Source organism: Stigmatopora argus, chromosome 16 (genome assembly GCF_051989625.1).
Source record: "Stigmatopora argus isolate UIUO_Sarg chromosome 16, RoL_Sarg_1.0, whole genome shotgun sequence".
In the NCBI taxonomy this organism is placed as follows: Eukaryota; Metazoa; Chordata; class Actinopteri; order Syngnathiformes; family Syngnathidae; genus Stigmatopora; species Stigmatopora argus.
This window is the reverse complement of record NC_135402.1, coordinates 6,145,772-6,161,489: the sequence shown is the minus strand read 5'-3', so window position 1 is coordinate 6,161,489 and position 15,718 is coordinate 6,145,772. Positions and strand designations below refer to the sequence as shown.

Below are 15,718 nucleotides of genomic sequence, written 5' to 3'. Positions count from 1 at the left end.
ACTCCAACGTTAGCTCCACCTCACCGCGTGTTTGCGCAGATCGACATCCACATCATGACGCAGCCCCCCTCGGGCGAGTGGATCTACTTGGACACGCAGCTCACCAACAGCAGCGGTCGCATCTCATACGCACTCCCCGATAACAAGCGACTGGGAATCGGTGTGTATCCTGTCAAAATGGTGGTCAGGTACGCATAGTTTTTTTTGCTCTCACAATTCGTCCACACTGCTCACGACTAACGCTCGAACAAACATTTAAGATGTGAAGCAAGCAAGTTTTTATTCTTTATTTCAACAAAGATTGCACTCAAACTCTACAGAACTTTCATTTCACACGAGCAATATATGTATTTAATAAGAAATGAATACACCTGAGCTAAAAGGTAAAATAAATGTCAATCTAAGTTTGACAAATTATTTTCTGAAAAACTGTCAGTATGTTAAAGAGCACAATTAATTGGTGCCCTTGTGCTTCTGTCCAGTCTTTTACATAAAACATAAAACAACATCAGGCATGTAGTTTTTAACACACTTTAAAATGCACCTTCTATCCTCATTAAATGTGACATCCTCCTAGTTGTCGCTTGTCATCTGAAATGGAAATTTAGTGAGCCGTCTGTGACAAAGTAGGGTGGTGGGTTGGGCACTTAGCTCAACAGGGCTTTAGGGAGGTGGCTTATACACTTAGTCGACATAAGCTTATACACTGCGACATAAGACAAATTACCTTTTACTAAAAAAACCTAAAAAATAAATTTTACATTTAATCATTACATCCAGATTTGTTAAAATACTTAGCCTAAAAAATCAAAACACTTAGCCAAATTACGACCATGCTGAGTGAGGGAGGTGGCTTGCACACTTAGTCAAATGAGTCGAGCGCCCTCCAACCAAAAATACTTGGCCGGTCCAAGTTTAGTGGGTGTGTGGGTGGGCCCCTTGGCGCAACAGTGGAGTATGCGCCTACCGCCGAATGGATGCTGGTTCGCGTCCCGCAGACGTACTCTTGGTGCCTCTCCCCGCCTTCGGCGGGGAGAGACACCTGCGACATAAGACAAATTACCTTTTACTAAAAAAAACTTTAAAAATTAAATTTTACATTTAATCATTACATCCAGATTTGTTAAAATACTTAGCCTAAAAAATCAAAACACTTAGCCAAATTACGACCATGCTGAGTGAGGGAGGTGGCTTGCACACTTAGTCAAATGAGTCGAGCGCCTTCTTACTGAAAATACTTGGCCGGTCCAAGTTTAGTGGGTGTGTGGGTGGGCCCCTTGGCGCAACAGTGGAGTATGCGCCTACCGCCGAATGGATGCTGGTTCGCGTCCCGCAGACGTACTCTTGGTGCCTCTCCCGCCTTCGGCGGGAGAGGCACCTGCGACATAAGATAAATTACCTTTTACTAAAAAAACCTAAAAAATAAATTTTACATTTAATCATTACATCCAGATTTGTTAAAATACTTAGCCTAAAAAATCAAAACACAGCCAAATTACGACCATGCTGAGTGAGGGAGGTGGCTTGCACACTTAGTCAAATGAGTCGAGTTCCCTCTTACCGAAAATACTTGGCCGGTCCAAGTTTAGTGGGTGTGTGGGTGGGCCCCTTGGCGCACACAGTGGAGTATGCGCCTACCGCCGAATGGATGCTGGTTCGCGTCCCGCAGACGTACTCTTGGTGCCTCTCCCCGCCTTCGGCGGGGAGAGACACCTGCGACATAAGACAAATTACCTTTTACTAAAAAAAACTTTAAAAATTAAATTTTACATTTAATCATTACATCAAAATTAGTTAAAATAATTGACCTAAATTAGCAGGGAGGCGGCTTGCACACTTAGCCAAATTCCTTGAGCGCCCTCTTACCGAAAATACCTGGCCAGTCCAAGTTTAGTGGGAAGATGGGAGGGCCCTTTAGCACACACAGTAGAGTACATGCCTACCATGGAGTGGAAGCTGGTTCGAATCCCACAGATGTACTCTTGGTGCACCTGCAACATAAGACTAATTACCTTTTACAAAAAAAAAACTTTAAAAATTAAATTTTACATTTAATCATTACATCAAAATTAGTTAAAATAATTGACCTAAATTAGCAGGGAGGCGGCTTGCACACTTAGCCAAATTCCTTGAGCGCCCTCTTACCGAAATTACCTGGCCAGTCCAAGTTTAGTGGGAAGATGGGAGGGCCCTTTAGCACACACAGTAGAGTACATGCCTACCATGGAGTGGAAGCTGGTTCGAATCCCACAGATGTACTCTTGGTGCACCTGCGACATAAGACAAATCACCTTTTACTAAAAAAAACTTTAAAAATTACATTTTACATTTAATCATTACATCAAAATTAGTTAAAATAAATGGCCTAAAAAATCAAAAGACACTGGCTATTTGCTAGTATTTCAAGTAAGCCACCCAAAAACTTGTATTGGTCCGAAATACGTTTGCGTCGCGCCGGCAACAAACGCAATCGTTGCTGGACATTTTTTTAAGAATCGAGCCTTACTATACATGGTCATATTTGAAGAAAAAGCCTTACTATAGATGGTCATTTTTTTGAAGAAAAAGCCTTACTATACATGATCATTTTGTGGGGAAGAAAAAGCCTTACTATATATACATGGACTTTTTTTGTGAAGAAAAAGCCTTACTGTACCTCGTCATTTTTAAGAAAAAAACCTTACTATACATGGTCTTTTTTAAACTAAAAGCCTTACTATACATGGTCATTTTTTTAAGAAAAAGCCTTACTATACATGGTCATTTTTTTGAAGAAAAGGCCTTACTATAGATGGTCTTTTTTTTTTTTTAAAGAAAAAGCCTTCAAAAAAGGAGTTGGCCTCCCCTGTTGTAATCGAATGACTCAATATACCCACTTAATCTTGGTGGCACTAATTGCGACATTTCTTTTCCCCACGAAAAAGGGGCGACCATACGTTCGCCGACAGTTACCTGACCGTGGTGCCGCGCGGGACGGAGTTTGTGGTGTTCAGCATCGACGGCTCGTTCGCTGCCAGCGTGTCCATCATGGGGAGCGACCCCAAGGTGCGAGCGGGAGCCGTGGACGTGGTCAGGTAAGGAAGGACTCTGATGACAAAAAAAAAAAAAAGATTGCCATGTGTTGGTACTATCGAGGCTCAACGATCTGAAGCCAATATTTTCGAATAGCCGTCTGTAACACGTGTGAGTTTGTTTGCATGGAGTGTAAGTGTAGGTGTGATGTGTCAGGTACTGGCAAGACCTGGGCTACCTGATCGTGTACGTGACGGGGCGTCCCGACATGCAGAAGCAGCGCGTGGTGGCCTGGCTCTCGCAGCACAACTTCCCGCACGGCGTGGTCTCCTTCTGCGACGGCCTCGTTCACGACCCGCTCCGCCACAAGGCCAACTTCCTCAAGTGCCTCATCGGCGAGGTGGGCGACCGCGCTAGAGGAGGGAGGGGAAATGGACAGAAGTGAAACTTTGTCTCCCTCTCTCTCTTTTGGCCTTTAAAAGGCCCAGATGAGGATATTTGCCGCCTACGGCTCCAGCAAGGACATTTCGGTGTACGCTAACGTCGGCCTGCCGCCGTCTCATATTTACATCGTGGGAAGACCCACAAAGAAGATGCAGCATCAGTGTCAGGTAGGACAAAAAAGAATCATCATTTTAGAGAAGAGAAAAATAAATCTATGTCAAAATACTACAAAACTTGAGATGCATGCTGTTAACAAAAAAGCTCATGAGTTTGAACTGAGCAACCTTGTGGTTTCTCCCTTGCAGTTCATTCCGGACGGCTACGCTTCTCACCTGTCCCACCTGGAGTACAGCCAGCGTTCCCGGCCCGCCAAGTCGGCCGGCGCCCGCATGGTCTTGCGCAAGGGCAGCTTCGGTCTGGGCGCTGCCTCGGGGGACTTCCTGCGCAAGCGCAACCACATCTTCCGCACCATTTCCTCCAAGCGGCCCGGCGGCTCGCCCAAGCCGGCGGGCCGGACGGAGCGAACGCAGAGCCAGTGCGAGGCGGGCGCCGCGGCGCCGGCCACGGCCCCCGCGGCCCAGCGGAGCATGAGCGTGGCGGCCGGCTGCTGGGGCCGCAGCGGCAGCGCCAAAGAGGGAAGCACAGGGTCGCACGGCCCCAAATGAGCGGACTCGAACCCGCTGTGTAGCATGACTCTTTTACACTAACACTTTTCTAGAGGATGCGGCAAAGGACATTGCGTCCATTGGCAACACGGACCGAAAGGGTTGGTTGTTACATTCCATCATTTAACATTCTGCTGCATTTCAGATTTCAACTTTGTCTATCACTTGCAGCCAATCAAAAACCATTCTCCCAGTCCAAAGCGGTTTGACTGAATATGAGTTCAATAATTTGTGCTCTCTAAATTTGTTTTAAATAGAACGTGTGTAGAAATTAAGGTTTACAGCTTACAAAAAAAAACCTGATAGCTACTTTGACAACGTGAATCGGAACTGTAGCATTTTAACGGTAACACTTTCCTAAACGGAAACCTATTGTCATCATTTCTTCCCTCAAACGGATTTGTGACTTTACAGAAAAACTTATTTTTCCTGTCACGATATCATCATTTCAGCACTGTTATATTGCAACAGCGCCTTCCAGTCTTGGTATTCTCGCAAGTGTGACAACCAACCCTTGGGACAACTTACCCCGTTCTACCCCATATGTACATTTTCTATAAAGCAGACCAAGCCGTCATATAACAGCTCAGGTTCATTTCATTTAACAAACGTGGTAACTCATGGTAACTTGTTCTTCCTTCTCGATGGAAAGCTTTTTGAAGATTTATGTCCGTCATTTCCAGACCTCGCTATTGCTAGCAAATTAATTCCACTACTAGAATGCATTTTTACTTCTAGGACTGCTTTTAACATTGTCATCGGGCATCTAAACGTTTTTAGTGAGGCAGAACCTACCTGGTATTTTAAGTACAACTTTCTCGCACGATTAGGGAGGAAAGAATAAGCACCAACACCATTTTTTTCCTAGTCAGATACTTTTTTTAAATTAATTTTAATTTTATTTAGAATTATTATTTTTATCACTCATGGCTTTTTTTTTACCTTGCATTTTCCTGTTTTTAAATTCTCTTTTTTTTAACCATTTTTTTTCTTTTAAATCCCAAACTATACTTCAATGAATTAACAGTTGAACATTCTTAAATGCACTAAAAAGATTGAGGAAAAAAATAGAATAATTTTTGGATAAAAGGGTTAAACGCATAACTGCTCAGCTTTCTGTACTCGTCCGTCGCCACCTTCCTACGACACCGATTTCACCCAAATTTCAAGATTTTTGCTGTCAATGACTTCACGTGGCCAACAAGGCCTTGACAAACATGTACATACATGCGTCACGTCCACAGCACGAATCCCTTTATAGAGTGCTTAGCTTTGCTATACCTCTCAGACCTGCTGGTGGCGCCGTGGTCCTTTCTCTGTACAGCTGCTGCTGCTACCGCTGCCGGGAGTTTCTACTTTTCGCTCCTTTTCCAAAATATTTACCGCTTGAATGTTTAACGTGTAATTTTCCACCTCTAGTTCCCTGTGGATTTTCGTGACAAGCTGGTACCGTGATGTTTACACTCCTCGCCAATAGGGGGCGGCATAGCCAAACTTGGATTAAAGCAAAAAGGTCGTCGTTTCGAGATGCCGTTTTGTTGTAAAGAACGGGTTTTCATTCAAATGTTTCGGCAATCAAACTGTCAAATATCAGCTTTTTTTTTGCTTTTATACTGATTGCGTTAAACGTGTAAATGACAATTGTACTATACATTTTGCATACTCCACATCGTCAAGAAATTGGTGATGTACACCCCGTACTCGCTAGGTGGCTAGGTGTTAGCGTTACATCTTTTTTGACGTTATGGCTAAATTGTGCCCTCCTGTGGATGAACGTGGTATTACAAGTGAGCTTGGTGCCAGCTTGTAGCGAATTACACTTTCTGAAATGGCCTTAAAAGAAAAAGAAAAAGAAAAAAAACGGACACTATCGCTAACACTCCAGCGCAAAAGCCAAATGATCCTTTCACACTGTAGTTAATCAACTGCGTAACCTCACTTGTTGGGAAAAATATACTTTAAAGTCTGTAGTGCATGTCTTATTTATTTATCGATTTCATTCATTTCAGGGGATTAAAAAAAAACGATGGAAATGTGCCAAATCGTGGACAGTTCATATTTGATTGTTATTTTAGAAGGGGGCGCTATTGTACAACAGAGTATTAGGGCAAAGAGGAAAAAAAGTTAGGACTACGGGAATTAAAATCGTAATATTAAGAGAAAATATTATTGTCGTGGTATAAATACGAGAGATTTGAAGTAATATTACAAAATTAAAGTCGTAGTATTAGTTGAAGTTGTAATGTTAATAAATACTATCTAATCTTTTAAAACTAATTTTCACTAAATATGACTCATCTCGGAATACAATGACTTTAAACTTGTAATATTAAGACGTTTTTCTCGTACTAAAACGACGGCTTTAATCTAGCAACATTAGAGCTTTTTCTTGCATCATTACGGGTTTAATCTTGTAATATTACAGTGTACGATTTTAGTCGGGCGACTTTCTCGTAACGAACGGTAGGACGTTTGGTGCCATTTTTCCCCCCCTTTGTTTAGCACTAATCCTTCATGGTACTTATTGTACAGTGTTATTGGACTTGAAAGAAAAAGTGACTTATGCTGCAAACTAAAAGGAGGCGTCATCATTGTCAAGAGAACTTGAATGTGTCACTCGGTGTACATATTGTAAAGATGTATTACGATGACTTACCTGCTCCAGAGTTATTTGTTTACCTAAATCATCACCCCATCCATGCATTTCAGGTGAAATATACATACATGTATATATAAATATATATATAGTGTCAATCTTCATTGGAGACATGCTAATAAAACATTTTTTTGAAAAGCGATTGGCCAAATGATGACCTATAAAACTACTAGTTAAAAAACGTTTTATGAAAAAAGCAAACCTTACTTCTACTTTTATCTTACTTTCTAAATATCTTTTTATACAGTACATATTTAGTTTTACTGTCCCATAACAACAACTAACAAAATAATTACGAATATTAAATAAGATTTTGTGATTTAGTTCAACACTAGATAATAACCTAAATATAAATAAAATTATTTAGGCCAAAACTTAAAACCTACATTTGAAAAAAACTGGGTTTTTGTTTAACAGAATGTAAGATATTAAGATTTACACCAATTAGTGTTCGTAAAATATAATAAAAACAAACAAATGTCCATCAAATACATTTAAAAGTCTTATCACTTATTGGATTAGGTTGCCTCAAAATTAAATAGATGATAGACAAGTGGATGGCACAAAACAGAAACTTGACGATTCATTTGCTATAGCACATTATAGGCTTTTCATAAAAGTAAAAATAGTTCCAACCACAGGAGATTTTGTTTTTAATGTCGTTATTAGAGCAAATGAAAGAGTCAATTTGATTGCAGCGAGCCTTACGAGCCAAGCCGTTTGATGCAGTGCAAGCTTGGAGCTCAACAATGTATCAATGTAAACAGTGGCTTTGGTTCCTCATTTCTTATTACAGGTTGTTGTTGTTCTTGTGGACGCTCATTTTAACCTCTGTCGTTCGTCAACTGATCTTTAAAGTGGGTAGCTAGTATGTAGAATGAACCATCCTCGGAAGTTAATTTTTTGTTGTTGTTCTATATATTTACCGAGTTTCTTTTTTTAAGGCCACTCAATAGTGGGCAAATGACATTAATAAATCAGTCTACAACGTCACATCGGTGTGTCATCAAATTATAAATGATAAAATATTACGTACCAACCAGACTGCAAAATGAAGGATGGTCAACGAAGGGGTGATAATGGTGATAATGATGATGATGATGATGATGATAAGGAAGCGTATACAGCAGAGATGACACACTAAAGACGAAGCTGTAGCCTCCCGTTGAAAAGTTCCAATGTGCGCTTGAGAATCTAAAGTGCACGAGGCCTCTTGGGGGTGATTTGCTGGCTAGCTTGTTCCTCCTCCTGCAGCGCGCTGCGGAAGGACTTGACCTTATCTGGAAAGATGAGAAGAAGAAAAAATGTCAGGCTAGCCCACACGCAAATGCACTTGGACAAATGTTTTTTTTTTTTTTTTTTTACCCCTCAGCTCGGTAAGGATGTCGATCTTCTGGTCCAGGATTTGCTCCAGCTGCGTGGCGTACGACTCCACGTCGTAATCCACCTCCTCCGTCATCTCCAGCAGAACCTTCTCATCCTCCAGGCAACGGATGGACTCCTGGAATTGGACCACGACACGTTCAAAACGTTTTCGACCAGGAATTTGACCCCATAAAGACCTGGGGTCTTGATTTGGGCACGGTCAGACGTGATTACCTGGAAGACAGCTCTGTGGTCCTCCAGAACCTGCTCCTCCATCTCCACCAGCTGCGACACGGCCTCGTGGAAGGTGAAGAGCTGCGGGGAGACCTCCTCCTCCTGGCGAAGACCGCGTCAACGGTTAAACCGACGGACCGAGCGGGGCGAGCCCCCGTCGTGGCGCCCCGTCCGTCACTTTACGTTTTGCTCGCAGAGCAGCTTGAGGTCGTCTCTCTGCGGGGAGCTGCCGACGCCCCACTGGGCCTCCAGGACGTCTAGCTGGTGGACGGATCCGTCCGCGAGAGGCTCCATTGCGGCCGACGGCTCACTCAGCGGCTCCTTCGTACTGTCGGATGAATATTTAATTCAGTAAAAAAGTAAACATGATGCTTTCTTTTTTGGATTTATTTTAAAAATAAATATTTTAAAAATACACTAAAAAGGGGTACAGTAATCCCTCGAATACCGTGGTTAACGTAGACCAAACATGGCCGCAACAATCGAAAAATCAGCCCTATTAAAATATATATATATATATATATATTTTTTTTTTTTTACTTCAGTGCCAAGTAGCAAGAGTGGCTTCTATGTTTCACATTTTTATAGACTATAAAAAATTAAACAAAAAAAATATAATAATTAAATAGCAGAAAAGATTTTTTTTCTGCTATTTAATATCTTTTCTATTTTTTTTAAGTATTGAATTCGCGATTGATTGAGATTACTTTATTGTAGATGTGCATCCATTTAAATTGGCTGGTTTTAATTTTGCATGATTTTTTTACAAATTAAAATGTGTGCACTATTCCATGGTTTCTGAACTATAGACTACAAATAGAGTGATTATATATGAACTGAGTGATCGACAAATTTGCCCAAAATAACCAGTTAGATAGAAAAAGCTATAGGATAGAGACAGCCGTGTAAACCGGCGCCGGATACAAAACAGGTCAAGAAGGGAAGCTTAACCCAGTAGGAAAAGAAGTGGCGGAAACGGCGGTCGTACTCGTAAGTCGGAGAAAGGTCTGCGCGAGCGCTCTGCGAGAAGGGAATGTCGGAAGGGCTGATCCCGAACTCCTTCACTCTGGAAGCACAGTGGCGGACACGCGTAAGACAGATACGAAACTCAAACGTCCGTCTGCGGTCTCGTCGGCACGCCGCTCACCTGTTAGCGTATCGGAGCGTGTTTAACGTGTTTTCGCAGGACGCCATTCCAGGGGAGATGGTGGCGATCTGCAGAGGGGAAAAAAACGAACGAAATGATTCTGTGAAATTTGTATCATCGTCAAATGACAATAGTTGACGATCCAAATAATGGTTTGTGAAAGACATTTATTTTTTTAATTTCTTACCATGCAAGTCCGAGAGTTCTCTCCGATGAAAGAATCCCTCAGCACCTGAGTCAGCTTGCTGGCCCGGAAGGGAGTGTGCGGCTTGTTGCGACCCAGAGCTCGGATACACTCCTGCCCGGCAACAGCGACACACACACACGGCACAGCTATTTTTCCGCATGCGTTGACTTTTTTTGCGAGATTTACCTTGAGGGCCAGCAGGCTCTTGTTGATCTCGGCTCCTTCCAGACGCGTCTGGCGGTCGGCGCTGGACGTATCGGCGCCTCTCTCGTTGCCCGCCAGGTCGATGAGGGAGAACTTCCCGTGCATCTTGCCCCGCCGCCGCAAGATGATCTGGAAGACGGCGTGGCTGCGCGACGAGTGGGCGTTGGCCGAGGTCTGACCGGAGGTCCTGTGGGGGTGACGAAGCCTTGATGAAGCCACGGCCTTGCCTTGAATTTTTCCGCTGGCGCTGGATTTTGAAGCGTCTGGCACCTGCAGCTGTTTCCCACTTCGATGAGCTTGAGAACGTCTTCCGTGCCTTTCACCTCCCGCTCGTGCAGCCCCACCACCTGCACCTGCTGTTTGCCGTCCTCCAGCACGCGTAGCTTAGCTTTGCGGTTCAGCAGGTCGAACACCTTTAAGGGGGGGAAAGATTCCACCCTTTTAGACTGGGAGGGTCGAACGAACGATCATTCATTACGGAATACAGTGGTATTTGTGTTTTTCGTGTTTTTTCAGAGGGTTGGAACGAATTAATTTGTTTTTAGTTCATTTCAATGGGAAACGTCCACTCGAGTTACGAAAAGCTCGACATACGATCTCAGTCCCGGAACGGATTAAGATCGTATGTCGAGGTACCACTGTATTGTATTGTATAATGACAATAAAAGCCTTCCATTCAATTTAATATCAATTCTTGGGTGGTGTGGATTTCAAATCACAGTGGCTGGTCTTTGATGTCTAATGTCTTTGATTAAAAGCACACATTTTTAACTTGATAGTCAATTAGTTGTTGAGCAGACGGTCAATTATGTCAGCCCTGTTCTCGAGGCTACTTGCCTTGCCGCTGTAGATCTCAAAAAACGTAGCATAGACTTGGAGGTCCATCTTCTTGTAGATTGGCTTTTTAAGCATGAGGAAGACGTCTCTGGCTAGAACGACAAAAAAAGAGAACGCTAAATGAGGACAAAAAAAAAAACATTACTATTAGAAGCACTTAAAGTTGAAATAAAATGTAACAAGTGCACAAAGAAGCAACATTTTCCGGGAATAATCTATTTAGTAACTTGTTCTTTTTGTCAAAAAATCAATAACAACTTTCCTAAAACCCATTTATTGCCCAGGCCTACAGTGCCTTTCGACCCATTTGATTTGAATCTTCCATTAACCGATTGACGTTTGCCAAGAAGAAAAAAAAATGTGTTTACCCGATAGCGCGTAGATGCCTTTGGAGCAATCCTGGTTCTTCCCTGAAAAGTCTCCTCCCATGGTCTACGAGGAGACACGCCAGTTCAAAGAGAAGCGCGGCACTCGTCAACGCCATCCGTCACGGCCCAGGCACTCTTACTCACGTGTGTTTTTCCACTTCCCGTTTGCCCGTAGGCGAAGCACGTGGCCATTCCCCGCTCGAATATGGTCTCCACCAGAGGTTGAGCAGTGAATCTACCAGAGTTGAAGCAACAATAAATGTACCATTAATTTGTGTCACCAATAGTATGAGCTATAAAGCTAGAAATGATCATTAATTCAAATTGTGATGTCACAACCAGAATTGTGGAAGGAAAACGGGTTGTCCCCCGATGCGCATTAGTGGAGGCAATAACTATCTCATGGTAAACCAAAGCCAGATTAAAATGACATTAGTGCCGTCATTTTTATTTTTTTTGACATGGTCACCATTTTTTAGGATGTTTTCCGGATCGTGCCGCACACCTGTAGACCATCTCGTTGGTGGAGTTCTCGTCAACTGCGTAGTCGAAGCGGAAGGTCTGGTTTTCCAGGTAGCGCGTCAGGTCCACCTTTTGCTTGGGCTCGTGAACCATCACCACGTCTTTGCTGGGGATGGTGATCACATCCAGATCCTTGCTGGACAGTTCTGAGTGGGTGGGGGGCACAGGTGAAGCTCTCCTCCGCGCGGCCGCGTCGTCGCCGTTACACGGAACGCCGCGTACCTTTTTTGTTGAGTGGGCGTGCGCGCACGCACACGCATATTCGGTGTTCCTCAATCTGCAGTGAAAACAGCTATTGTCAGGAATCGTGGTCTCAAAAGAAGGAATATAGCTCTGATGCCACTGATTTACATTGTTTTACTCTTTTGTATTTGGAATAATACTATTTTACTTTTACTTAATTTGCATTTTAAAAATATTTTTTCACTAGGACTTTGTAAAAGTCAAAATGGATCTTCAGTTAATTCATTCAATTCATTTAAATTGTATTATCTTTTTTTCTGTCGCAAAATGCGTGCAGGCAACACTAATACTAAAATAGTAGTACATAGTTGCAATAGTGCCTAAATCTTGGAGAGGGCTAAATCTAGAAAAATGCATAATGCACCACATCGCCACGATATTGCTTATATTTGTCGATACGGTAACATCATTTTATTCCCACAGGAGTACCACTAGAGATATGTATCTAATTCAAAGGCATGGATTTGGATAAGGAGATAGTTATGCTCAATGATGTCATTGAATGTGAGGCGTACATTGAAGTTGATGAAGGCAATTAATTGTCAAGTACCAGGTCGTTTGTGGTCAAAGGACGGTAGTCCAGACTAGCCCGGAAGTCTCGGATCATGCACATGATCTCGTAGTTGGGTAAATTGACGTCCACTTCCTGAAAGGACAAAACGTGCCGAGTTACGCGCCGCAGACGCCGGCGTTTGCACGCGTGCGCTTACCTGGGCTCGTTTCTCTCGCAGTTCTTGTTGCTGAATTCTGCGTTTCTCCCGCTTCTCCTGCAGTTTCTCCACTTCCTTCACGCAGTTGGACTTCTTCCGCGCTGAAAGTGTACAAGATTTGTCAGTGTCATCGTTTCTATTTAGGGGGGAGGAAATGGGGATTTTTTTTTACCGAGTGTCGTCAGTGTGGAGAGTAAATGTGAATTTAATTGTTTTTATTGCAGGCAGACATAATTTCAGAGCCATAATGGTACCAACCCTAAAATTAAATCTATTAAAGTGAATTTTTTTTTTCAATGACACAAAATGATGCGTCGGGCCAGATTTGGCCCCCGGGCCGCCACTTTGACACATGTACTCTAAAGGGTTAAGGATTCAGGCCTTTTAAAAGGGCTCTTTTGACGGGACCTCGTCCAGCTGCGCGACTCTTGACGTCATTCGCTCTCGGTCTAAAAGTGTGGGTGTGTGCGTCTGTGTTACTACCATTCTGCTGCTGGATCAGTGACTGGTTGCCTGCCGTCACCGTCGCGGCTGCGGGTTGGCTGGTGATGGACGGGGGAGGGGGCTCGGAAGACTGGCTGTGCTGGCTTGGACGGGCTCGGGTGGTTCCGACTGCCGCAGCTGAGGAGTCAACCCAAAGAGCAAAGGAGCTTTTGTGATGTCAGACCGTGAATTGACCTACTTTTCTTTTCTCAACTCATTCGCTACAGTTCACGGTGATTTACTTCCAATCTGTTTGGTCATTTTCTGCCAACCCTCCCACTTCAAAGGCAGTCAATGAGTTACAATGCTGGGTTATATTTTTAGATGTAAATTGCAAATACAATGGATGGAGAAAAAAAAGTATCGGAACGGACACGACTAAAAGATTACTTATCAATTATCAAATTAATGGACAACTATGAGATGGTTAACTATCGTTCAGAGTTGTTGAACCGAAAATCCTTCAATTTTTTCATCCTCTTATTTATAATGCCTTCTTTAATTAAAAAAAGGGGCCAAAATAATTTTTCATTTCAAAATGTTTCAGGTCTATGACTAAAAACTTTAAATTATAAATAGAAAAAAATATATATATTTATGTATTTGTTATCTTTGTGGTGAATTAAAATGAATTGTTTTTGCTTTGGAAAAAAAATGACATAATTCCATAATACTACTTACTCATAGTCCAACTTTTTTAGCGTAGTTTTGGCTACGATGCTAATTAACTTTGCAGCTAATTTGTCAAAGCCAAGAGATGACAACAGAATTTATTTACGAACTCGATCAGTACGTTTAAAGCCAACCACATTTAGTCTGTAATTGTTAAAATTTCAGATCTGACGTACCCCTGTTCTCCCGTGGAGGGTTCTCCGGCTTGGGTATCGCGGTAGTTCGTCTGGTCTGGGGATGGATCAAGAAGGGTTGTCAAAAGTCACGGAGGGCTGTTGTGAGAAGTCAAGAACTGACTTTGGGTACTTTGCTGCTTTTAACCACGTTGGAAGGAGGAAGAGGATTCTCGGGACTTGGTGGCACGTCTTCTTCGGGGCCGAGATCCGGGTTCAGGGACAGGACGCTTTCCAGGTCTATCTGGGGAAAAGCGGATCAACAACCTTCAACAACCAAGCTTCTGCAACACTAAGCCTTTGTGATATTAATACACGACAGCAAAGGTTTTATCACCATTAATCTCAGATACAAGGATATATATATGTTTTCTGCTTTTAGCCACGTTGGAAGGAGGGACTCACGAAATGAAAAACCTAACGACATATTGAATAATTGTGATTTGTATATGTACCTCTTTTCCTTTGGTGTCGCCATTCTCGATCCATTCCACCGTCACGCTGTCGTTGTCCTCGTGCAGCGACGTGACCATGGCCTGGTGTATTCGTCCTGGAAGCGGAAAACTTTGATTTGGTTTTGTGTTACAATGTACTTTGGCGCCATTTCCTAGCATCCATTAGCAAAGTTATTTTCTTCTTTTTCCCATGGTGATCATTTGCTATTCCTCAGATCAAGATGCACCCTCCCAACAATTTCTCACTAACAGACGTCCAATCCATTTCATATGGGAGGGCTGAAAACGAATAACCGCTCGCGCATTCCAAACGAATCATTAATAAACTCTCGCATCAGAGACTTTCACTGTGGATTTCAATGAGTTTGTCGCTACGAGACATCCGATCCATTTCAACTGGGAGGTTGGCAAATATTCATTCGCTGCCAATCCTCCCAGTTGAAATTGATGGGACGTTTGTTCATTCTCCACCAACCCTCCCAGTCGAAATGGATGGGACATCTGCTATCAATGAGCCGAGTAATGCCTGACCAAGGCAAAATTATCTACTTTGAACGTGGTATCTGTACAGTATCGGCCGATGGCACACGTTGGGGCATCGGTGCAACACTAAACTAATCACGATACTAAGACAAGCCAAAAGTACGGTGGCTCAACGACGACCCTTTAGTCAGGGCGTGGCAACATGGACATTGACAATACTGACATCCGTTCCAACGTGCACATTTCAAACCTTGAAGAACATAACCCCATCATTAGTAGGAAGACATGGCCTATACTCATTTTGGACCTCCATCACACCACAAACCAACCCCTCGTTCTCATTCCCGGCAGCTGGCGAACACGCGCACCGCCGCTCAAGCGACACGGGAAGGCCGGGGAAGCTCCGGGGCAGGTGACCACGTATCTATCTGGCCAACATCGGGAGGGCCTGGATGAAGGAAGCACGCTTTCCGGTTGAAATGAGACATTTACGAAAAGAAAAGGACATCGACGACGGCGATGCGAAGGCTTGCTAGCCGCAAATGGACGCTAGCTCCATCTCATCAAGCACCAGCCGCAGCACCGGTGGCGTTGCGTTCGCGTGCTCCTCATACGAACCGTCACTCCGCTTTATCTCCACGTAGATACCCACGAAGATCTTGCCGTAGATGGCGGCCATCGCCCCCGCCTTCCCGTCTCCTTGTGTTTTTTTGTTGCTTTTTTAAAATTTATTTTATTTTTAACAGTGTAATTTGGTGAGCTCGGCCGTGCCAAGTTGTGTTGGCCCGGCCGCTGCTCGGTCACCAGGCAGTGTCAGGGAGTGGCGCTAGTGCGCATGCGCGGATGCTGCTCGTCTCC

At 43.4% G+C, this 15,718-nt stretch overlaps 2 protein-coding genes across 9 annotated transcripts in view; one reads left to right on the top strand and one right to left on the bottom strand.

The window, feature by feature from the left end:
* pitpnm2 (phosphatidylinositol transfer protein, membrane-associated 2) overlaps positions 1-6,917 on the top strand; it is a 21,346-nt gene extending 14,429 nt beyond the window's left edge. For all 3 annotated transcript variants that reach the window (XM_077621982.1, XM_077621983.1, XM_077621979.1), the window contains 5 exons: positions 40-188; positions 2,925-3,074; positions 3,229-3,412; positions 3,495-3,623; positions 3,762-6,917. In XM_077621982.1, the coding sequence (XP_077478108.1) occupies positions 40-188; positions 2,925-3,074; positions 3,229-3,412; positions 3,495-3,623; positions 3,762-4,121 (972 nt within the window). In that variant the 3' untranslated portion in view covers positions 4,122-6,917. The remainder of the gene's footprint in view (positions 1-39; positions 189-2,924; positions 3,075-3,228; positions 3,413-3,494; positions 3,624-3,761) is intronic.
* Positions 255-15,718, bottom strand: LOC144090495 (kinesin-like protein KIF2A). Of its 6 annotated transcripts, none has more exons than XM_077621994.1 (27): positions 15,479-15,718; positions 14,378-14,472; positions 14,047-14,166; positions 13,926-13,980; positions 13,078-13,215; positions 12,595-12,695; positions 12,435-12,530; positions 11,864-11,918; positions 11,625-11,787; positions 11,264-11,354; positions 11,120-11,183; positions 10,752-10,843; positions 10,185-10,327; positions 9,897-10,101; positions 9,711-9,821; positions 9,524-9,591; positions 9,365-9,442; positions 8,560-8,704; positions 8,377-8,478; positions 8,143-8,278; positions 7,814-8,057; positions 3,251-3,425; positions 2,953-3,087; positions 2,146-2,270; positions 1,867-1,991; positions 1,230-1,713; positions 255-1,042 (listed from the first exon to the last, which is right to left on the bottom strand). In XM_077621994.1, exons 1-21 carry the CDS (start codon positions 15,537-15,539, stop codon positions 7,972-7,974), a joined length of 2,205 nt encoding a protein of 734 aa, XP_077478120.1. In that variant the 5' UTR covers positions 15,540-15,718; the 3' UTR covers positions 255-1,042; positions 1,230-1,713; positions 1,867-1,991; positions 2,146-2,270; positions 2,953-3,087; positions 3,251-3,425; positions 7,814-7,971. The 6 variants fall into 6 exon arrangements, with proteins under 6 accessions (XP_077478120.1, XP_077478117.1, XP_077478121.1 ...); XM_077621991.1 differs by lacking the exon at positions 15,479-15,718 and having other exon boundaries at positions 1,230-1,378; positions 1,562-1,713; positions 14,378-15,469; XM_077621995.1 differs by lacking the exon at positions 15,479-15,718 and adding an exon at positions 15,111-15,469.